At 57.0% G+C, this 22,001-nt stretch overlaps 7 protein-coding genes across 7 annotated transcripts; 5 read left to right on the top strand and 2 right to left on the bottom strand.

Annotated features, from left to right (window-relative positions):
* Window positions 1-1,494: 1,494 nt before the first annotated feature.
* Window positions 1,495-4,757, top strand: QBC33DRAFT_444292 (zinc finger protein klf1; the record flags this gene model as incomplete). Its single annotated transcript, XM_060424267.1, has 3 exons — window positions 1,495-1,844; window positions 1,916-2,788; window positions 2,846-4,757. 3 exons carry the CDS (start codon window positions 1,495-1,497, stop codon window positions 4,755-4,757), a joined length of 3,135 nt encoding a protein of 1,044 aa, XP_060287581.1.
* A 1,102-nt stretch (window positions 4,758-5,859) lies between these two features.
* On the top strand, window positions 5,860-7,762 carry QBC33DRAFT_523483 (uncharacterized protein). The gene is made up of 4 exons (XM_060426637.1): window positions 5,860-5,951; window positions 6,026-6,896; window positions 6,985-7,126; window positions 7,194-7,762. Exons 1-4 carry the CDS (start codon window positions 5,943-5,945, stop codon window positions 7,414-7,416), a joined length of 1,245 nt encoding a protein of 414 aa, XP_060287580.1. The 5' UTR covers window positions 5,860-5,942; the 3' UTR covers window positions 7,417-7,762.
* On the bottom strand, window positions 7,564-8,557 carry QBC33DRAFT_151517 (putative thioesterase superfamily protein). The gene is made up of 2 exons (XM_060422166.1): window positions 8,230-8,557; window positions 7,564-8,078 (listed from the first exon to the last, which is right to left on the bottom strand). The coding sequence occupies exons 1-2, from the start codon at window positions 8,392-8,394 to the stop codon at window positions 7,653-7,655; spliced, it is 591 nt and encodes a 196-aa protein (XP_060287579.1). The 5' UTR covers window positions 8,395-8,557; the 3' UTR covers window positions 7,564-7,652.
* Window positions 8,558-9,021: 464 nt separating this feature from the next.
* QBC33DRAFT_565536 (putative pex2 pex12 amino terminal region protein) lies at window positions 9,022-10,684 on the top strand. The gene has a single exon (XM_060430419.1). The coding sequence runs from the start codon at window positions 9,265-9,267 to the stop codon at window positions 10,573-10,575; it is 1,311 nt and encodes a 436-aa protein (XP_060287578.1). The 5' UTR covers window positions 9,022-9,264; the 3' UTR covers window positions 10,576-10,684.
* Window positions 10,685-10,905: 221 nt separating this feature from the next.
* QBC33DRAFT_510888 (calcineurin-like phosphoesterase) lies at window positions 10,906-12,033 on the bottom strand (the record flags this gene model as incomplete). Its single annotated transcript, XM_060425796.1, has 3 exons — window positions 10,906-11,274; window positions 11,351-11,432; window positions 11,507-12,033. 3 exons carry the CDS (start codon window positions 12,031-12,033, stop codon window positions 10,906-10,908), a joined length of 978 nt encoding a protein of 325 aa, XP_060287577.1.
* An 838-nt stretch (window positions 12,034-12,871) lies between these two features.
* QBC33DRAFT_575443 (DUF590-domain-containing protein) lies at window positions 12,872-15,477 on the top strand (the record flags this gene model as incomplete). The annotated part of the gene is made up of 7 exons (XM_060430827.1): window positions 12,872-12,927; window positions 12,990-13,027; window positions 13,079-13,968; window positions 14,023-14,131; window positions 14,203-14,664; window positions 14,746-15,286; window positions 15,375-15,477. The coding sequence occupies 7 exons, from the start codon at window positions 12,872-12,874 to the stop codon at window positions 15,475-15,477; spliced, it is 2,199 nt and encodes a 732-aa protein (XP_060287576.1).
* Window positions 15,478-16,352: 875 nt separating this feature from the next.
* On the top strand, window positions 16,353-21,657 carry QBC33DRAFT_554532 (the record flags this gene model as incomplete). Its single annotated transcript, XM_060429522.1, has 7 exons — window positions 16,353-16,647; window positions 16,716-18,025; window positions 18,125-18,218; window positions 18,272-18,964; window positions 19,035-19,246; window positions 20,233-20,508; window positions 20,590-21,657. 7 exons carry the CDS (start codon window positions 16,353-16,355, stop codon window positions 21,655-21,657), a joined length of 3,948 nt encoding a protein of 1,315 aa, XP_060287575.1.
* Between the last annotated feature and the right edge of the window lie 344 nt (window positions 21,658-22,001).

Genomic DNA, 22,001 nt, shown 5'->3' with positions numbered 1-22,001 from the left:
AAGGTCAGTCAGTGGTGGAGGCGTGGGGTTTTCAAATATGCGATCTCCGACTGGCCTGGCTCGACGTTCCTTTCTCCGCAGTATCTACCTCCACAACGCCGTAGTGCTGCACATTTTCCCTCCTTGCGGACGGGAGTCACTGGGCCCCACCCAGGTACCTACCTATGCGGAGGTACCGAGGTAAGCCCTGGAGGCGGGCTCACTGGTAAAAAAGATTTAAAAGAAAGGGGAAAAGTTGACCCTCTGCTGGAGAGCTCTCCAGCGTCCTATCCTCACCTCCTCTCCGTTTTTCTTGTCGTCATGAGTACTCCATGTGCGCATATGTACCTATGTAGGTACCTACTTGGGCAAGCAGAAGCCCTCGGCTGTATGTACATTGTTAGAACTGCTTCGCGTCACCGCCGTCGCGTATTTAGCCCGAAAACTGCACTAGTTCAGTAGAGGGACATACTACTAGTAGTTGCATGGGAACCGCGTAAAAATATGGTACTGTGGATACATCCATAAGATGACAGCCAACTAACACCAGATGAATGAGGTGATCATCAGCAGGAGATCCAGGTACGCGGACATTCATCCATCGTTCCGATGTACGGATAGATCCCATAATGTAGAAATACTTGGCTGTATATGTTGGTCCAAGTTCTGTGCTGGAGGTTACCCCCCTTTCTACCCTTTCTACCCCCTCATTACTGGATTCCATAGTGTACCTCCACCCGAGCGCTTGGTCCACCAGATCTCGTTCTCCTGAGTCCTGGCAGGATCCATCATCCTACACTAGGAACTGCGTAGGTAGTGCACTAGAAAGGCACACCCCCCACCCGCCTCCACCCCCGGCCGGTAACCACCCCCACCCCCCCCTCCCTGTCTCTCTCCTCCCGCTCGTTTCAATGCGCCCAGACCTGGCCTGCTGGACTCATTTTACCGCAACGGGCGGCAGGCGGGCAGCATAACTTTCCCAGACCACCTTCGCTGATCTTCTCCTCAGCAAAAAAAGGAAAGGGAAAGTTGAGAAAATAGAGATCGATCTCGGCCGACCGACCATCTCGCCCAGCCTCGACGGTACTCTTCCGACACCGGTCTTCCTGTCTTGTTCTAGTCTTTTGACTAGTTTCCCGACAACGAGCCAATCCGGACCAGCCAGACATGCCATCCTGAGAACTCTCTCCAATTGGTGTGGCAGAGAGGTTGAACCGCGAGTCCTCCATATCGCCCGCTTTGGCGCGGCAAGAATCGCACCGCAGCCTTCTCTCGCTGTCGGTATCTGGCGCAAACGCCTCTCCCTTTCGTCGCCTCCACCAGCAGCCCGGCGCCTTGCGTTGCTGTGTAACGGTTCTCGACTTTGGATTCTGAGGCTGAGGAAAAGCTAGTGGCCCGCCCTCTATTGATAGGAACGCTGGCTTCGCTGTCGCAAGTTCGTTCGTGCGACCTTAACCGGCGCGAACCCCACCGGCCCTCAGCCGTACAGATCCTTCATTGGACACTTGATGCAACATGACTTCGGTACTCGCCACGCAGCCAAGTGATCTTAAATCATCGCTGCCATTTGCACGCTCCAAGTCGAAAATGCCTGAAGTCCAGGAGCCGACAGCGCGGCATGGGATCAAGCAGGAGGCTGACCAGGACCAGGTTAGGGGACGGCCGCGCAGCCGGTCCGATGACAAGGATGTCGACGGACTTGATATGGACGATGCCGCGGATGGTGACGCCGACGGAAACCATGCGAACTCGTCAAATTCGGACGGCCCCGCCAGGAAGAGGCGGAGGAGCCGCAAGGGCCTTGATAAGAAATTCGAGTGCCCCGAGAAGGGTTGCGGCAAAAGCTACTCCAGGGCAGAGCACCTGTACGCGATCTCTTCTTCCCCATGCATGTTCCATGGCAACAGGGGGAGGTGTGACTGACGATTTACCAAAGCTACCGACACCAACTTAACCATAACCCTAAGCAGGTCTACAGGTGCGACTGGGGTGACTGTAATCGGACCTTCGTCCGGCTGGACCTGTGCAACCGGCACAAGGACAGGCACACGGCCAAGGGCTCGGCCCTCAATCGCAAGGACTCAATCATGAGCCATGGCTCCCCGATTTCAGATACCCGCCAGCCATTTGCGCCGACGGGCTCGACCTCGCCAGAGGCTAACCGGCCAGGCACCGGGTACAACAACGGCCGCCACATACCCATACAGTACCACTCGCCAAAGGATGGTATGGGTAGCCCGTACGCGGTCACCAACACGCCTCCAACCGGCTATCCAAGCGGGCCACACTCCAACGGCATGGACTACATGCATCACGACGGTGGCTACCACCATCAGGGCCCTGGCCAGCGAGGCCCCCACCACTCTCCTCCGGGGCCTCAACGCCCTTCGGTGCAAACCAACGTCGGGCCCTACGGGGTATTGTCCCCCGCGTCGACGCAGCACGGCTATCACAGCCAGCCGACTAACACTCCACAGTCCTCCGTCGTCATGTCATACGTGGCTTCGCAGAATTTCCCTCCCATCAGCCTACCCCCCTCGGATTTCGCCCCTGCCTCGGTAAATATTCCTCGCGAAGCCCCGCCGACATATGCGCCCGCGACGTCGGGCGAGTATTCCGACCAGGGCCACCAACAGCCCACAAGCGACATGATGATGCTCGAGTCGATGGGCATACAGTCGACGGTTGCCGTGTTCGGCTGTGATAGCGTCATGAACAAGTCGCCTCACGTCGGGATGTCTGAGGACTTCATGGCGTACCTCTTCAACTCGGGACAGGGCGATAACTCACCAATGCCGGGGGTGTACGGGTAAGTCTTTGAAGCTCAATGCCGACGTCGCTGAGCAGTTGGGTTAACAATTTGCAGCTATGCCGACGCCACGGCAAATCAGTACGGCGTCGCCTATTACGGAGCCGACCCCGCGCAGCTGGGCTATTTCCCGTCGGCTGGACCCCAGCAGGTCATGGCCGTTACCAACTTGGTCGACCAGAATCTCCCTGTCTTCAACATCTCTAACGATAAGAGCGACGAGATCTTTGAGTTCATCAAGGAGAGATTCCACGAGAACGGGCACGCGCCGGTCGAGCGCCAACGGGACAGCATTATCGAAGGCGATCGCAATGACGACAGCCACATGCTTAGCCGGACGATGATGCAAGCCTACATTGGCTCTTACTGGCTTCATTTCAGCGACCAGATCCCGATCCTCCATAAGCCGACATTCTCGCCAGACAAGACCCAGAACCTGCTGCTGATCGCGATGATGACTATCGGCGCGGCGTGCCTAGACAAGGCTCACGGCCAAAAGGTCACCAAGGCGGGCGCGAAGCTGTCCAACTTCCTGGCCTGGCACCTCCGGTGGGAGATGTTCCAGGATCCTAACTGTCGACCGCCCGCAAAGCTCTGGGTCTTCCAGACCCTGTTACTTCTCGAAGTGTACGAGAAGATCTATTCCACACGGGAGCTCCACGAGCGAGCACACATTCATCACGCAACAACGATCACGCTCATGCGCCGCGGACGAGCGCTTATTGGCAAATCGGCGTTGGATTCGCCGCCGAACCCCCGCGATCCGGACAGGCAGAACGGGTCACGGCATTCGTCATCGGGAGTGGCACATAGTCCGGAGGACTGGTGGAATTATTGGGTCACAAACGAAGCAACGCGCCGCGCCGCGTTTGCGGCTTTCGTGATTGACTCTATCCACGCCACCATGTTCGGCCACTCGACCGTCATGGTTGCACATGAGATGAGGCTCCCCCTGCCTTGCGACGAGAAGCTGTGGAACGCCACAAGCGGGGCCGAGGTCGGACGGATCGAGAACAACCTAATGTCAGCGGGCAACAAGCCCATCGCTTTCCTCGAGGGATTGAAGCGGACGCTAAACAACCAGGAGGTGCACACGAACTCGTTTGGCCGCACCATCCTGATGGCGGGCCTGCTCAGCGTCAGCTGGCACATGAACCAGCGAGACCTCCAGGTCAACTCGCTCGGCAACGGGGTTTCCCAGGCCCTGGGCGGCCGAGATAAGTGGCGTGGGACCCTGACGAGGGCATTTGATTCGTGGAAGAGCAACTTCGACAAGTCGCTCCTGGCCGGCCGAGGCGACTCATCGGACCCTTATGCCTTCGACTCGTCGAATCGGAACGAGGCCAATGTGGTCTTTGAGAGCCGCATCGTTCTCCATCATCTGGCGCACATGGCGATGCACGTGGACATTGTGGATTGCCAGATCTTCGCCCGGGCGAGGAGGCTGCTAGGCCGCGCCATCGGGACGCAGGACCTCAACAGCGCGCAACGGCGGATGAAGGACATCTGGGCGCCGTCGGCAAAGGCGCGGGATGCCACCTACTACGCCCTCAAGTTCTTGAGCTCAGTTCTAGTCCCCGATGATTTCGGCTCGCCGCGGTCGAGCGGTTACGGCCACTTGGACGAGCCATACTCGGCACGCGACGACGTGCTCCTCAACCGCCCGTGGGTGCTGTATTTTGCGGCATTGGTCGTCTGGTGCTACGGCTTCGCGCTCGAGGGGCCCTGCCCTACCGCCCCCGTGCCCTCCTCCCGGGAGGAGAAGGTGCAGCTGATGCGGCAGTACCTGCTGGAATACGGCCGGGTCTCCTCCCCCGAGGAGCTGAAGCTCATGAAGGGCATCAACCGGAACACCCCGCTCCTGATGGTGCTGAAGGACACCTTTGAAGTCGCGCGCTGGGAGCTGCTCCACGAGGGTGCCACGCTGCTGCAGAACTGCATCAACCTCAACGCCGGACCAACCGCTTAGTTGAACGTCTTGGAGACGGCAGGGATCACGAATGGGACGAAATAATAGGGGGGCCGCCGGTTAGGGTGGGGTAGGATGGGGGTCATGGCGTCCAGGCCAGGAACGAGACGAGCCTCTTTCACTTTCTATTTGTATATTGGAGGGGGAAGAAGAAGGAGGAGGACTATCCGAGAGCCCGGAGGACGGGGAGCTTTTGCATGGACATTTGTTTTGGATGGGGAGGACAAAACCGCGCCGCTCAGAGAAATCCCCCCCCATCGACAGCATGCCAGCATACCTGGTATATTCATGTAACAGCCCGCCCGGCCTGCTGGGAGCTGTTCGGAGCCGCGACAAAGTGACGTTTACGCACGGTACAGCATTTATACCCATACCCCAAAGTCCTTGTAGGGACATGTTTTTCTATCTCAAATATATGCGGATGTTGGTGTTGGTACATAAAATGTTGCAGATGGCCCAGTATGATCTGATCACGCAAGTGTAAGTACCTAAGATACGAACTTGAAATATGATGTATGACATACCCCGCCATTTTCAGCTCCCCCCGATTCCCCAACCTCAAGTGTAATCACCCTGAAGGGGTTTGGATACCTTGATAAGGATGGGCCACGCCGCCACTCCCAACACTTGACAGGGACTGGCGGCAAGCCACCAATAGTGACAAAACCCTGACATATGCGCGGGTGATTTTAGGGCGAGACTACGGATATTACATCCTCCTTTCAACGAACTCGTCGTCTATTCTCGATCGTCTTCCTCGATCAAGTGGTTTCACCGGATCAGCCAGCGACATCAACACGCCCCCCCACCCCCACCTTCAATCAAGCTCCATCCCTTCTGCAGTCGGGTCGGCCACGCCTGTGAATGTGCCCAGGATGACGATCCTAAACAGTATTCCGCCCGAGATCATTCATAATATCCTCCGCTTTGTAGACCCCGATGATCTTGATGCCCTAAAGTGTGTCTGTCGGTTCCTATATAGGTTCCTATCCGGGAACGCGGCGCTATGCCGAGATATATACCTTCGTATTCTGGTATCTTGAACGAAGCCCCACATCCCTGTCCTGCCGCTGCGATGCGATGCTGAAAGATCAGTCGCAGGACAAGCCTCAATCCAACGACCTCGACTGGGAGAAGGAACTGAAGGACTATGTCAAGCTGCTGAAGATCTTCGACGGGCCACGCATGGGAAAGGTGAGGTCCCTCTCAGGTCTGCGTTTCACAACTACTGCGTCGATCTGACGAGCGTCGACGTTGCCGCCGCCTAGAAGAGTGAGCTTCGATTCGTCTATGACACCATCACGAGACTGCTGAAGAACTCGAAGTCGGTCTATGGTAGCCCACGCCCAAAACACCACCTTACCCATCCACTCTCCTCCCGGAATGCCCAAATCCTTGCCGACCTCTTCGATTTTGAGGAAGCACGCTCAGCCTTCTTTTGCCGCTCCTTCCTATTCGAGCGCGCTCGCAGCAAGCCGCATCGACTCCATCGAATCCAAGAGCCGCCCGAGGAAGCGCACCAGCAGAGCGCCAAGCTGCACTGCCTCTCCGGTATAGGAGGAGTGGACGACTCGTGTGTGTACCCTTTTGCCTGCTCCAAGGTCTATGACCTTCGGCAATACACGGATAGGACCAAATGGGGACCGTTCATGAACGATGGCAGCGCCCGGGTCGACTGGGAGAAGCTTGAAGCCATCCTAATCGTGCTGAGCTACAACATCCAGAAGAGGCGCCTGGATACACAATACAACATTTTTGCCAACTTATGGGGCATGCCGTTTGGCGGTACGTGGCCCAACAGCTATTTGGCGTGGCCGGAGGGCGTGGAGCGCACGCCGCTGCAGCTGCGGGATCCCTACGATGTCTCGGGGACCTGGATCAGAATCGTCTGCTTCGTGGACTACAGCCACTTCTTCGACTACAACTTCCCCCTGGGTGCGGATATTGCGGACAATGTTCCGCGGCAGCCCATTGAAGCGAGAGAGGCGACGAGGGTGATCCTGATGAGGATCCACGTGACAAATATTGAGCCGCCCGGAAAGGAAGATGGCCAGGAGCTGCCCGTTGTGCACTTCAGCGGCATCTCACAGGCAGTCGACGATTCGGGTGATGACGACAATGCCAATTCAGGCATCAGAGGTGAGCCGGGCATCCCCAGTGACCTTGGTCGAATTGGGGGGCGTGGACTGCATTTTCAAGGACCGTTTACTAAAACATATCATCTCAGGCACGGTGCGTATGACGCCTGAGGGAGAGGTGAGATGGACAACAATCTCCGTCTTCGACGGCCAGGATCGGTGGCGCAGCGAGGGCATCCAGGTTGGCGGACGTCGATCCGCCCGGGGGGTTATGGGCAACTGGTTCGACAAGTATGCTTGATATGCACCACCTAATCCGTCTCCAACTTATCGGAACATTTGCTAACATGGAGGGAAGTGATTACGACCCGCACGGACCTTGCGGCCCGACTGGGTTCTGGAAGATCTCGGACCACGAGGTCGAGGGTGACGACGAGGTGGAGGATCTCCTCGACAAGTTCATGCCCAAAATAGACCAGCACCTTGCGAACAACGTAGACTCGGATGACGAATTTGAGGTTGCGTTTTCATTTCTTGACGATATTGGAATCCTAGAGGTGGTCACTGACTTCGTCAATTGAAGGAGACGGCTTATATACGATTTGTACCAGCAAAGAGATTTTGGGCGTTCATCACTTTTTCTACAGTGTACAGTGTCACATTGCTTTTCCCCCCAGACTCGGAAATATATTGTCATCATTAAAGCGGCCCACGTACGCAGTCTATAATAGTAGCAAACGCCACCCGGGCACGCCCAAACCCACCATTCACACATCATTCCCGCCGCCCCCCCCGGTACCGACCGGAAGCCCCCGGTTCAGAGCTTCGCCGCCGCAGGCGGGTCAGTATTGACCTTCCCATGCTCGCACGTAGCCAGCAGGGCGCCGTCGACTTCCCTCATCATGACGGCCCTGAGCGCGCACATCCTCCTCCCCAACTGGGCGACCTCGCACTCGATCAGCACGGCCTCGCCCCGCGGCGCCGGGCGGAGGTACGTGGTGCTCAGGGTGCGGGTGACGCCCAGGCGGGACCAGAACCCCGGGCGCAGGTCCGGCGACGCGGCGATGGCGACGCTGGTGCAGAAGTCGAAGAGCGTCGCCGTGCAGCCGCCGTGCATGTTGCCGAGGCCGTTGCAGTGCTCCGGCTGGACGGTGTGCCGGAAGGTGACGCGGAGGGTGGGGGACGCGGGTGGGGAGGCGGCGGAGACGAAGTGGAGGTGCGGGAGTAGGAGGGTCATCCAGTTCTTTGGTTGTGAGAGGGGTGGCTCTGGTTAGGTGGGTGTTTTTAAGTTTTGTCTTTTCTTCGCCTCTCGCAACTCATAACCCCCTGATGGCCCGCTGCTTGCGGACTCTAGGATCTAACGGGAGGAGGAATTGAGTTGGAAACCGACTTACTTGGGAATCTGGTTCCTTCTCGTTTTCCAAGACCATCTTCAGGAACTCCTTCACTCTTTCTCCGCCGGTAAACGCCATGAGTCGCTCTATGTTGTTGGGAATCTCATCCTCCGCGCCGGTCGGCTCCGGACCGGGAGCTGCGGGGCGGGCCGGTGATTCCGGCATTTTATGGGGGGATGGGTGGAGGTAGATTGGAGATTATGTCGCAAATGGGGGTTCAAAGAGTGTCCTTGTCAATTTAAACCATTGAATAATTGAACAGTTGAACAGAGTCCTGCTCGTTTGAATGAAGTGTGTCTACGGGGATCTCCAAGTGCGGTGCTTGGATGCCGAGGTTCAGTCAGCAAGGGACGATTTGATAATTTTACGGTGGCTAGGCTGTTAGCCCTTTGGTACGCCGTTTCTTATTAGCCATACCAAAGGAGAATCGGAACGATCAATCAACCCATCCAATTCGGAGAAATACGGTGACGAGATTGAAAATCCTAGCAACTTAGTGTTGAGGGATAAGCATATATGCCAGAGAACTAATAGGCTGGGAAGAAGAAAGACATAAGAAAGACAAACCACCAATTTAGATGTTGGCGACAGCCCCATGCCTGAGTCCTGGGGGTCCTAGTAATTTTTCTCCAGCTGACGATATGAGGGCAGATGAAAGGCAGCACATAAATTCAGAACTAGATGAGCAAACTAGACTGCTAGAGGTTGCCTCTAACTGTACTCCGTAGGCAGTGGTGTTTCTCGAACTCAATTGCGGTACGGCCATGAGACCGGACGTTACTACAAGTGTGGGTCCTGTCGGCCAGGTGCCAGGCCGCCAAATTTTTGCCGAGCGCGTCCCGTCGCAGCCTCCAAACCGTCATGTCAGACTTACCTCGGCTGTATCTGGTTACCTACAAATGTAGCTGTCAAGCGTCGAGGGCGCAACGCGACCTCTACTTCCAACGATACAACGAGAGGGGAAAGAACAAGAAAGGAGAAGAGGTATAGGACACAAATCAAACCGAAGAATCACCCTCCTGCGGCGCGCACATCATGGAGTTCGTGACGGCGCTCCGCGCCAGCTCCTTCGACGAGGCGAAGCCGTCGCTCTTTGAGCTCCTCTCGGAGGCGCAGCTATCAGCCCTCCTACCCCCGACGCTCCGCTACCTCCTCACCGTCGCGACGCAGCGCTACCCTCGGCACCTCCTGCGCATGCTCAACTCGTTCGACGAGCTATACGCGCTCCTAGCCCTGCTAGTTGAGCGCCACTACCTGCGGACCCGCGGCGGCTCCTTCACCGAGCACTTCTACGGGCTGCGGAGGGAGCTAGCCGTCGCCGGCGGTGGCGGCAGCGGCGGGGGGAAGGCGCGTGCCGGGGGGATACCGCGGGCGTCTGTCGGGGCGCCGGACGCGGCGCGCGAAGCCCTGCGGCTACGGGGCGGGGACCTGTGGAGGAACCTCGCCGTGGCCGTGGTGGTGCCGTACCTCAAGCGCAAGCTGGACGAGGCGTACGAGGTCAACGCGCCGAGGCGCCTGCTCGGCTCGGCGTACAACCGCCTCCCGGCCGGGGCGTCGCTGCGGGAGAGGCTCCTGTTCTGCTACCGCTGGTTCCTGACGCACGCGTACCCGGGTGTCAATGCCGCGTACCACCTCTCGGCCCTGGCGTTTGGCCTGGCCTACCTGTTCGACCGATCTACCTACCACAACCCTTTTATGTGGCTGGTCGGCACGCGCCTCCGACGCATGAATGCGTCCGACTACCAAGCCATCGAGGCGCTGGGTAAGACGGCGGCGGCAGCGGCGGCGGGCTCCTCGGCCCTCTCGCCCAGGAACGTCGGGGCGCGCGTGCTGGGCGGCCTGTCGGTGCTGCTGCCAACGAGCATATTCGCGCTCAAGTTCCTCGAGTGGTGGCACGCCTCCGATTTCGCAAGGCAGCTGTCCAGGAGGGCAGCCGAGGGCCTGGACCTGCCCACGCCGATAGTCACGGGGCTGCCCGAGGCGGCCCGCGTCGGCCGGGAGGAGAAGGGGGCCGGCGCCGCCGCCGGGCGGGAGGACGACGCGAGGCTGGCGGAGACTGCGCCGGTCGCGACGCCGTCGCTGCTGCCCGTGTACACAGTCGCGCCGGCGGCGGACTCGGAACTGTGCCCCATCTGCGAAGGGGAGATTGTCACGGCGACGGCGTGTCAGACGGGGTTCGTGTACTGCTATAGCTGTATCCACAAGTGGATTGCCGGTGAGCACCCGAAGCAGGAGGACTTCATGCAGGATAAGGAAGGGAAGTGGGAGAGCGGGGCTGGCAGGTGTGCCGTGACTGGGCGGCGTGTATTGGGCGGGACGGAGGGTCTGAGGAGGATAATGGTGTAAGAGACGAGACTGGGTTTGCTTTTGGGGCCGGCGTTTAGTGACTGTTCTAGACTAAAAGGAAAGGTTTCTGGGTTGTTGTTGGAATATACCCCCTGTTTCCCGTCATCTATTGGCAAAGGACCCGCGTCTTTTTTGAGGTGACAAGCAATAGGCATGTCTTGTCGTCCGGTGCTGTGTGCCCTGCTCTGCATGTTCTCCTGCAATCTCATATTTCACTCCACCCGTATGTCGTATATCTCATCCCGGCGGACCAGGCTAACATGATATATACTTCCAGGACAATTCCCACCCCCTATTCTTGTATTTGTTTAAAAACTTCCAGGCTGTCCTTTACAGGTCTACCAGCGTGACCCTATTGCCCAGCTTCCCAGTATTTCCATACATCTGGGCAGCGTTGACCAAGAGGCCCGCGTTGTTGGAACCGGGGCCAAGCATGAGCCATTTCCAGAGGATGCTGTGGATCCCATAGTATATCACTTGGAATGCCTCCTTCCAGCTTGCATTGGGTACAAGGTCATAGAGCGGGCCCCTCTTTGGCCTCGACATGAGGCTTTCGTAGGCTCTTTGGCACTCGTCGTAGTAGGCGGATTCCCTCCCATGGCCCCAGTGGACGTGTCCAAATACGTGCAGCTTGGGCTTCACCCGCCATATCTCTTGCAGGAGACTGGCACAGCCTATGTCGAGATCCATATGGTACCGCTAGAGACGACAATGAACATCTAGTTCAGCCGCCCCCGATGAGGGCATTGAATGAGCAAGAGTAGTTGGGACGTACCGGTGGGGTGTGGGTTACAAGGACATCCGTCTCTACGGGTATCCTCTCAGCCCAAGGGGCTGATTGGCGAGCATATTGAAAGCTGACAGACGCCGGTGAGAAATCAGCAAGCTCAACCGATCACGGTCCCTACAAAGCCTGGTGCCATGGACGTACGCAAAGTCGGACCCTCCACACAGCGGGATGTCCCCGGCGCCGTAGACATTCAGTCTCCTACCGCCCTCGAACTCCAGCGTCACCGACTCGTTTTGGAGGTAACGCAGAGACTTCAGATCCGGCGCCCTCCCGGACTCCCTGTCGGCGGCGCTCCTGGCCGCCGGGTCGAACCAGCTGTCGTGGTTGCCGCACACAAAGACCTTGTGGCGGTGCGGCAGCGAGTCCAGCCAGTCGACCTGCCGCTGGATGGAGTCGGCCGTGCCGTCGTCAGTCAGGTCGCCGGCGTGGACGAGCAGGTCGCCGTCCGGCACGTCGGCGACGGTCCGGCTGTGCGTGTCCGAGATGCAGACCACGCGGATGCGTCGCCTGTCCCGGGCCGGTCGGAAGGGCCTGCCGCGCAGGAATAGGATGGCCCGGAACATGCGCCGGATGACGGATTGGAGCGGCGACGAGAGGAACTCGTCTACTACTGTTGGGCGCTCCCAGACGTCGGTTCGCCGGAGGCCGAGCCAGGTTAGGAGACCCATGTCTTTTTTTTGGGTGATTGGTCGTTGTTGATGGAAGACCATTCAATCTGCGGTAAGGATTGATGGAACTACAGATGAAGATCCGTGTAAGTGCACAAGGGTACGTGATCAGGTCGCATAGGGATTATATGCTTAGTCAGCGCACTCCGTCAATCGACTTGGCGTGCGCAGTGCCTGTAGAACGAATCGACAACATCTTTTCCCAGCCTGGCTGCTGCTATGGTTAAAACACCACTCATCATTTCTTCGTTTTCCTAAATATTCCGATCTCTTGATCCAAGTTATTCTTTGACTGGCAAGAAAGCTGCTTATGTCTCCCAAGCAACCTACAAGTAGTACGGCTAGCTCTTCTTGTCTAATAGGAGCAAATGGCACGGATTGCCCGACCGCAGATTCTAAATGTCTTCATCGAATACGATCGCGATGACGCAGTTCCTTCTTCTTCCTTTAATCCTGCAATTGGGTTTAGTGATTTGTTCTTCCTGATTAGGCAATTGCTTGTGCACTTACACGGAGATTGAACCGTGATTTCGGACTCTCCCGGTTTCCATACTTCACATCTCAATCCCAGAGCATCAAAATTCCTCCATTCTCCAACCAATTGTCGCAGGCGAAGCTAGACAGGGTATGCACGGCCCGTTCATGTATGCGGATGTTGTGGGGAGCTGAAACAACCTGGAAGGGACAGGGATCAAGCAGTGCAGGTGACGTAAGGGGGTGATCTGCATGCCAACTGTTCTACACTAATATCTTGGAGCGTCATTGTCTTCTGCTCCTATTCTCCAAGCTGTCGCGCTCACCTCCCATCACCAACCCACAGAATCGTGGGACGCCAAACATGGCGGGGCTTCGGAGCTTGTATACACATGAACCAGGCCTCGAGTCTAATTTTGGGTATGAACCACTGCCGACCATATTCCGGTGTACATACGATGGCCTAATCAGTGGGTGGACAGCGTCGACTACGTGATCCATTACAAAGTCCCGACCTCAGGTATTTCCACGGACTCGTCCTCACTAAGACCTCTTACTGACAGCCTCCTAGAAAAAGCAGAAGCGGAAGCAGCCTTTGTCCAGCTCATCGAAGCGCTGGCCAATGTCGGCTTTGCTACCGAAGTTCGGAACGGCGGCGACGACTCGATCCTCATCTTTACCAAGATCGTTTCCGACAAGCTCCTCGCTTCCCAAGCCTACCGATATCGAGTCCAAGACTGGCTTTACGGAGTTCGGACAGTAGCCCCCAGCAAGGATCTGAACGAATACTTCCGTAGCGAGCCTGTGTCGGAAGCCGAGAGGCTGAGGCTGGCTTATCTGCTCATAACTAAGTCCAAAAATGAAGGCGGCGCCGGCGTAACGTCTAGGACCGGACAGTGGAAGTTTGTCGCATCCATCTTCCCACTCCACAATCACGCCTTCAACAAGACTTGGATCAAGCAGTGGAGCACAAAGTACTTCCTAGACGATGGCGATATCGACCAGATCCGCGACAAGTTTGGCGAAAAGGTCGCCTTCTATTTTGCCTTCCTCCAGTCATACTTCACCTTCCTGCTTTTCCCTGCGGCCTTCGGCCTTGGTGCGTGGCTCATATTAGGCAAGTTCTCGTGGCTCTATGCTCTCGTGAACTCGCTATGGTGCGTCATCTTCTTCGAGCACTGGAAGGTGAAGGAGTTTGATCTCTCTATGCAGTGGTCGGTCCGTGGAGTCTCCAAGATTCAACTCCCCCGATCCAAGTTTCAGTTTGAGAGAGAAGCGCAGGACCCCGTTACAGGAGAGATCGTCAGGGTCTACTCTCCATTGAAGAGACTCTTGCGCCAACTTCTCCAAATTCCTTTCGCGATAGCCTGCATCGTCGTCCTCGGGGGCTTGATCGCTGCGTGCTTCGCCATCGAGATATTTATTTGCGAAGTATACAGCGGGCCATTCGGGCAGTATTTGGTAAGTACGGGCAATCTAGGAGCGAAACTCGTCCTAACCTCGAGGCCCCCTTAGGCTTTCTTGCCGACTATCATTCTGACGGTCCTGATGCCAACATTCTCGACCCTTCTTACCGGGCTTGCCGAGAAGCTTACGCATTTGGAGAATTACGAAACCGAAGATGGTACAGCCCCCATCACGCACGACGCATGCACCTGTGTTTTATCACGCGCCTGTTACTGACCAGGGATACAGCTCATGAGGCTGCCTTCGTCCAAAAGCTCTTTGTGCTCAATGTCATTACTTCATATCTACCAATAGCCCTGACCGCGTTCGTCTACGTACCGTTTGGAAAAGTTCTGGCTCCGTATCTGGATGTTTTCCAGCTCACCGCACAGCGATTTACTGCAGAGGGCAAACCGCTACCAACCAAGAAATTCGAGATCAATCCAGATAGGCTTACCAAACAGGTCATTTACTTTACCGTCACGGCGCAAATTGTCAACTTCGCCCTCGAGAACATCGTGCCGTATGCCAAGCGCAAGGCTTTCCGGGCCGTCAAGGACGTCCAGACCGAGATCGGTTCAAAGTCTGCAGCTTCCCCGCAGCCAAAGGACGAGCCGGAGGAGGCCGCATTCCTGGCTAGGGTGCGGAACGAGGCTGAGCTTGATGAGTACGATGTGGCGATCGACTACAGGGAGATGGTCATTCAATTCGGTACGTGACAAAAAACCACCTTGATAACCACGATTGATTCCCTCCGCCATACCTTTTGACCCCTTTACTCACTGGTGACAGGATATCTGTCTCTATTTTCGGTTGTTTGGCCTCTGACAGCATGCTCCTTTCTCGTCAACAACTGGATCGAGGCGAGATCTGATGCTATGAAAATCGCCATGGGGAGCAAGCGCCCTATTCCTTGGAGGGCGGACTCGATTGGACCGTGGCTCAACGCGCTTGGATTTCTATCATGGCTCGGTAGCATTACCAGCGCGACTCTGCTGTACCTCTTCAAAGACAGGCATGGGCCAGACGGATCTCCATGGAACATTTGCGGCTGGGCTTTGCTGCTGTCCATCATCTTCGCCGAGCATTTCTACCTAGTTATCCAATCCGTCGTCCGTCACGTCATTGGGAGGATGGATAGACCTGGCCTGCAGAAGGAGCGAGGCGAACGATTCGCCATGAGGAAACATTTGTTGGAAGAGACCCTCGGCCAGGATCTCACTGACGAAGCCTCTGGTCCCGGACTAAGTGGAGGAGAGAAGATCACCCGCGAGGTCCTCGAAGAAGAAGCGCGGCGTAACTCAATCAAGGGCCACGACAGCCCTGAAGAATTGTGGGTCTCTCCCGCAGCTACACTACATTGACGGTCTCTCTGAGATATGCAATGGGGGCCAGGACTGGCAAACTGACAACATTCGCAGGTTCTGGCAGCGACAGCGTGGAGCGGCAGAGACTATCCAGATTGGACGAAGACTGATGGCGGAAGTAGGCGGCGGTAAATCAGACACAAACCGTGAGAAATGATCGAGACTGACCGTTGCTTGCTTGGGTGTTGTTGCCCGGCAGTGAGAGTCCGAATCGAGTGGAAAGAAGGTGAGAGCTGAGCGTGTGAAACGCTGGACTGGGTTTATTAGTGGCGTTGCAACCTTGTGATCGGCCGGGAAGAGAGAAACCTAGGGAAGGATCTCATGACGAGTCTAAATCGTTGGGCTCTATACTATAATGTTTGCAACTTGCCTCCCTCCCCGTCGGAGGCTGCACTCGCATAGCAGGGGTCTGCCGGTTTGCAAAAGAGTAGACCGCCGAGGAGGTACCTACCCACAAGGCAGAATCAAGGTTGGCCTCGTGCCCGGACTACTGGATCCCCCTCATCAACCCCGCCACCATCAGTTCTGAGCTTTGCCTCAATCAGAACAGCGCCAGACCAGGGTACCTACAGCATGGATTGAAGATCGTCCGAGTGTTGACATGACCAATGCCTATAGTAATGTCCATACATCCGGTCAACAATGTAGCAACAATTTATTGAAAATCCCGAGACCGTCCATGTTTGGAGCCGTGTCCAGAGCCCTCTCTCTTTCTCTCGCAATGGGCGCTTTTCTGGGGCAACGGCTGATGTCAATAGTATGCTTTCGGCTGGCTCTTTCAGCACTGCCTCGTGGTCCAGCACGCGGTGCATCCCTGTTTAATCATTGGGCACCGGGTATGAGCTCCCCTTCCCAGCGCCCGACCAGGCTCGTGTTGCCCATGCTTCGCCATGTTTGGCTTCTATTTCCTAATTTTGAACCTTATGACCCTCCTCGACCGTGGAACTGGAAGCTTTGAAAGACGTCGGCTCCGTTCCGATGCCTTCTTTCTCCCTCCCTGATTGCTATCACTCGTAGCAACATTCGTTCGATATGGACAGAACCGGAGCCGAAGACTCCAAGCCTGCTCGTGCAGCGTTTCCGCCGCCCAGGATGGAGGATGACGTCCATATTCTTGTCCTCGCGCCCTTCCTGGACATAGTTGAGAAAGGCAAGATCGCAATGCAGAATTCCAAGGATGCGGAACCTCCCCTCTCAGAAGACATGTGCAAGACTGCCCAGAAACTCGTCCAAGAGGGCGAGCGTGCGGTCAAGAGGATAGAGCCCCTATGCAAGAAACATCTTGAAGAATACGGGGCAAACTTCGTGAATGCGCTCAAGGAGAACGGTACGGAAATTACTGCTTCGATTGATGTTTATGGCTGTGTTATGTACTAATAGACGACCGGCACGAAGACGACATCGCCAATTTCAGGACTGAGCTCAATGACCTCTTGTGGGACTTCGACTCATTTATCGAGGCGGAAGATTTCGACACGGACGAGTTCGCCAAGCTGCGTGCCCTTTCACGCAAATGTGCGCCGCGAATATACGACATATTAATGCGAATGAAGCTCGAGCCTCTTCGGTTTACATCAGGCTCCACGTCTGCAACTATCTGGAGAGCCGTATCAGTCGCGGGCTTGAGCGATGGGCATCCAACCGGCGCCCAGCAGGAAAGAGAAGGGCCTACGCACGAGAGTGATGCGGCCGTTGACCTTCACCCGAACGGCATAGCTGGAACCCAGGCCGGCCCAGACCTTGGCTTAGACGGCGAGTCCAGTCACCAGTCGCCTGAATGGAAGGCACCGGAAGCGGCCAGGAAACCGAGTGATCTGGAACTTCCGACTGCCCAACTGCGCTCCGCAGAGTCGGTGGGCCCGGAGGAGATACCCCCTGAACCCCCGGACAACCCGTGGCAACTCGTCCAGCTACCAGTGCTTCCGACCGAGATGGAAGATTACGCGCTGGGGAAAGGGTATGAGCGTAGGGGGCGTGTGTCATCTGGTGAGGGCAGCCAGCCAGAAGTGTTCAGCCCGCAATTAGGCAGAGTTGACGAGTTGGTGGATGGAGAAGCTAGGCGCTTGAACTCACTGGAGCTGCAGAACTTGTCAACTTCTCCCGTTGAATCTCAGAGTGGGGGTTATGGGCGGTCCAACAACGAGGCGGTACCAGGGACCAGTGAGCCGGACGGTCCTCAACCTGGTCCAATTTCCACGGCCGGGCCCGGGTCCGAAACGAGAGCAAGCCTTACCGGGGCACCGTTCGCGAACGGACAACAACTGCCAGCTATCACGACATACATCCCGCATCTTCCTCCGCAAAGGTACTCTCAGGCAAGCTTGAGCAGCTCCGCTCAGCCGTCGCTAATCGACTCTGGTGCGAGGGACAGCACCGCCAGCCTCGCCGACCATAGCCCGCCGGCCGCTGGTCCGTACTCATTCCAATCTGCCCCAGAAAGTCGACCTGACATGAGCAGTGGATGGCCAATTTCTGCTGTCCCTCAACATGTCGTCCAAACTCCCCTCCGTCTCTCTCTCGACCAGCCAGGGCTGGAGCCCGTCCCCGGTGGACCGTCTTCGGGACAGGCGCTTCCACCAATGCCCACCCGGGAACCTGACTGCAGCATCAACATTGACAGCTCGTTCTACCAATTCAAGGGGTTTTGTGACGGAGCAAAGGACATCATCCGCGGTGGAGCTGGTGTGAAGAAAATTAGGAAGCCGGTAAGAGCTGACTCTTTCCCAGATAGACAGATATATGCCTTGGGAGTTACCGAGTGCATCGGGGCTAAGCCCGATAACTTATGACTAACACCCTTATAGGGTATGGGAGCCGGTACTGCTATTGTAGCCAAGTGTAAGAGCTGCATGTTCGAGCTGGACTGGAAGCTAGTTGAAGCAGACGTCAACATGGCAAGTAAGTGGCGACCTACTTCCTTCCTCTCCATGGCTGCTAATGTGCGCCTCTAGACAACTCCAACTACATGAATACGGGGGTCGGCTTCCGGTTGCGTTTTCTTTCCAAGAGCCACATCGCAGCAAAGAATGTTGACAACGAGCTGTACGGCTGTCTCTTTTGCGTCCAACTCGGCAGGACAACCGAGGAGAGCGATGCGACCGTATTCTTCACCCAGAAGCAGCTCTTCGCCCACCTAACCAGACACCCCCGACCGCTCCCTGCGGTCCCCGGCCTGACGGTGATAGAGGCGCCCCAAGTCCCGCCACAGCTGATGAACAACTTCGACCTACACTTCCTGAACCCGCCCGCCCGCTCCGTCATGGCTGGCCTCGAGCGCCTGCTGGCGGCGATGCCGACCGCCGTGGCCACGGAGACGTTCCGGAAGACGAACAGCGCGCAGCAGCGGCACCCGCCGGACGGGCAGGCGGTGCTCCAGTTCGCGGCGGGGGCGAGGATCGTCGGGGTCGAGTTCCCGGCCAGGTACGGCGGCGAGTGGGCCGTCGGGTGGGCCGACAACGTCCGCGCCGCGTTCCCGGCCGACTGCGCCAGGCTCGTGGCGCCGGACCAGAGCCAGGTGAGGGCGATGCAGGCGACCGGCGGCAGCAACCTCAGGGCCGTGGCGAGGTGGAGGCGCTCGCGGAAGGATAAGGATTCGGGCCGCTGGCTCAGGTTCGACGCGGGAGAGGTCATAACGGGCATCGGGTGTAAGTCCCCCCCAAATACATCTAACTTTTCTGACGAGGTATTACGGTGAAACTGAACATGCGTGTCTAGTCCCCTACGTGGAGGATTGGTGCTGGTCTGGATACAATTCGAAGCAGAAATGGGGCTTGTTTCCGCAGTCACACATCGAGCCCGGCACCCTGTCCGAGGCCCCTCCCCCTCCCGGCGGCCGTCAGAGCAGGGCGGCGACTGGTGAAGACCGGGCTAGCATCCACAGCGACGAGGGCAAAAGAGTTAGCGGCATCCTCGCCAAGCTTTCCTCTGTCCGCCATCGAGATGCACGGCCGGCGGGTTCCGTAGAGTCGAGGAGCAGTGGTGATGCGCTGTATTGAGGTCTTATCATGCGCGGACGGTAATGATTTGGGATTGGGGCTTTTTGATCGGAGTTTACGGGTTTGGGGTTACGAGTTCTTCGTTATGATTTATGACTGTCTTCCATGTTCCTCGGGCTGTTCCTACCTCCCATATCATATATGTACCTAGCCGATTATCAAGGAACCTCGATAATCACATGCTCGGAGTACTTGCATGCGCACCACCCAACCACTACCGACGCGGCGAATTCTAATGACTGCACTACGTCGCCGACCCCGCACGAAGCTCTCCCGACAGGCCGAACCGGCCCCACGCAAAATTGGGGCTCGATATCTGAGGCGACGAGCTCTCCCCGGTCTGCACCAGGGCGCTCGCACGAAGGGAACCACTTATCCCCTATCCCTTAGTCGATGCGCTGTCGCGCGGGGTGCCAAGATCCTCCTATTTTATTTTTATTTTTGGCGAAGGCGAATTCTCCCTCGCCGTCCTTCATTCTGTGAATTCGTGGAGTCCCTTCGTTCCCCGAGTCCCGCGCCTCTCAGGCATTCATATCCCGTCCGTTCCTTGCTGGTTTTGATACCCAGAATATTGGAAGCCGCCGCTCAAGATGCTTTTAACAGGGGTCGAAGTTGCCAAGCATAATAGCTCGGAGGACTGTTGGGTCATCGTCCATGTACGATCTCTTGCGGCTCAATGGAAATGTGAATTGGGAATTTTGGAATTGGCCACTGACGAGACGATGTAGGGAAGGGCATATGATGTTACCGAGTTCCTACCAGGTGGGTGCTGCCTGGTTCCCCACGCATGCAACTTTCACTAAGTCGGGAAACAGAACATCCCGGTGGGATGAAAATTATCCTCAAATATGCTGTGAGACTCTCCCAAATCGCACATATGGTCACTCCCATTGGGCGCTGACACCAAGGACAATCAGGGCAAAGATGCGACCGAAGAGTTTGATCCCATTCACCCGCCAGATACGCTGGAGAAGTACCTGGACAAGTCGAAGCACCTCGGCCCCGTCGACATGAGCACAGTGCTGAAGGAAGTGACCAAAGAGTCGCCAGAAGAGAAGGAGAGGCAGAAGCGCATCGAGGAGATGCCTCCGCTGGACCAGTGCTATAATCTGATGGACTTCGAGGCGGTTGCGCGGAGGGTCATGAAGAAGACGGCGTGGGGCTACTACTCGAGCGCAGCAGATGACGAGATCGTATGCGCCGCTGCCTTCCCCTCCCTGATCCATCCAGCTTGAGAACCAAGGTTATTGACCAAGGGGCCCGGGCCTCAACAGACATTACGCGAGAACCACGCGGCCTTCCACAGGATCTGGTTCCGGCCGCAAATCCTCGTCGACGTCGAGAAGGTCGACTTCAGCACCACCATGCTGGGCACCAAGGTCGACATCCCCTTCTACGTGACGGCCACGGCGCTCGGCAAGCTCGGCCACGTCGAGGGCGAGGTCCTTCTGACGCGGGCGGCGCACAAGCACAACGTGGTCCAGATGATACCCACCCTGGCGTCGTGCTCCTTCGACGAGATCATGGACGCCGCCGAAGCGGACCAGGTGCAGTGGCTGCAGCTGTACGTCAACAAGGACCGCGAGATCACGCGGCGGATCATCGAGCACGCCGAGAAGCGCGGGTGCAAGGGCCTGTTCATCACGGTCGACGCGCCACAGCTCGGGAGGCGGGAGAAGGACATGCGCAGCAAGTTCACCGACCAGGGGAGCAACGTCCAGAGCGGGCAGTCCACCGACACCAGCCAGGGCGCGGCGAGGGCGATCAGCAGCTTCATCGACCCGTCGCTGAGCTGGAAGGACATTCCCTGGTTCCGGAGCGTCACCAAGATGCCCATCATCCTCAAGGGCGTGCAGCGGGTCGAGGACGTGCTGAAGGCGGTCGAGGCCGGCGTGCAGGGCGTGGTGCTGTCGAACCACGGCGGGCGGCAGCTCGACTTTGCGCGGTCGGCCGTCGAGGTCCTCGCCGAGACGATGCCGGTGCTGAGGGAGCTTGGGCTGGAGGACCGGATCGAGGTCTTTATCGACGGCGGCATCAGGCGCGCGACCGACATAATCAAGGCGCTGTGCCTCGGCGCCAAGGGCGTCGGCATCGGGCGGCCGTTCCTGTACGCCATGTCGGCGTACGGCTTCGAGGGCGTCGACCGCGCCATGCGCCTCCTCAAGGACGAGATGGAGATGAACATGCGGCTGATCGGCGCCACGAGCGTCGGCCAGCTCAACCCGTCCATGGTCGACGTGAGGAGCCTCTTCAACCATGCGTCTGGCCCCGTCGACAACCTGTCATACTCGACGTATGACCCGCTGGTCAGCCCGCAACAGATGACAAAGTCGAAGTTGTAAATATCTTATCTGCGAAAGGGGGAGGGTAGTTCTGTCGAGTGTATACGGCCTTGATGTCTCCTTGACTACCTGCCTCTATGTATAAATGCTATTTAAGCCACCTTACCTACCCATCTCCCCTGATTTTGAAGTTTGTTGTGCAAGAAATGCATGCTTCAATTTGTACACAAGCACACAGTGTGTACAAGCGGCAGCGCACATTACATATCCGCGGTACATGGCGCATCGCCAAGAACACCAGCGCAGAGGTAGGCTCAAGAGCGAAACGATAGCTCGAAGGTAACTTGCGTACTGAGTCAGGGGATTGGGGATTGACTCATGATGAAGATTCCCAGTGTCTCACA

This window comes from Phialemonium atrogriseum, assembly GCF_030411735.1.
Source record: "Phialemonium atrogriseum strain 8032-3 unplaced genomic scaffold QBC33scaffold_2, whole genome shotgun sequence".
NCBI classification, from domain to species: domain Eukaryota; kingdom Fungi; phylum Ascomycota; class Sordariomycetes; order Cephalothecales; family Cephalothecaceae; genus Phialemonium; species Phialemonium atrogriseum.
This window is presented reverse-complemented; position numbering and strand designations above follow the sequence as displayed.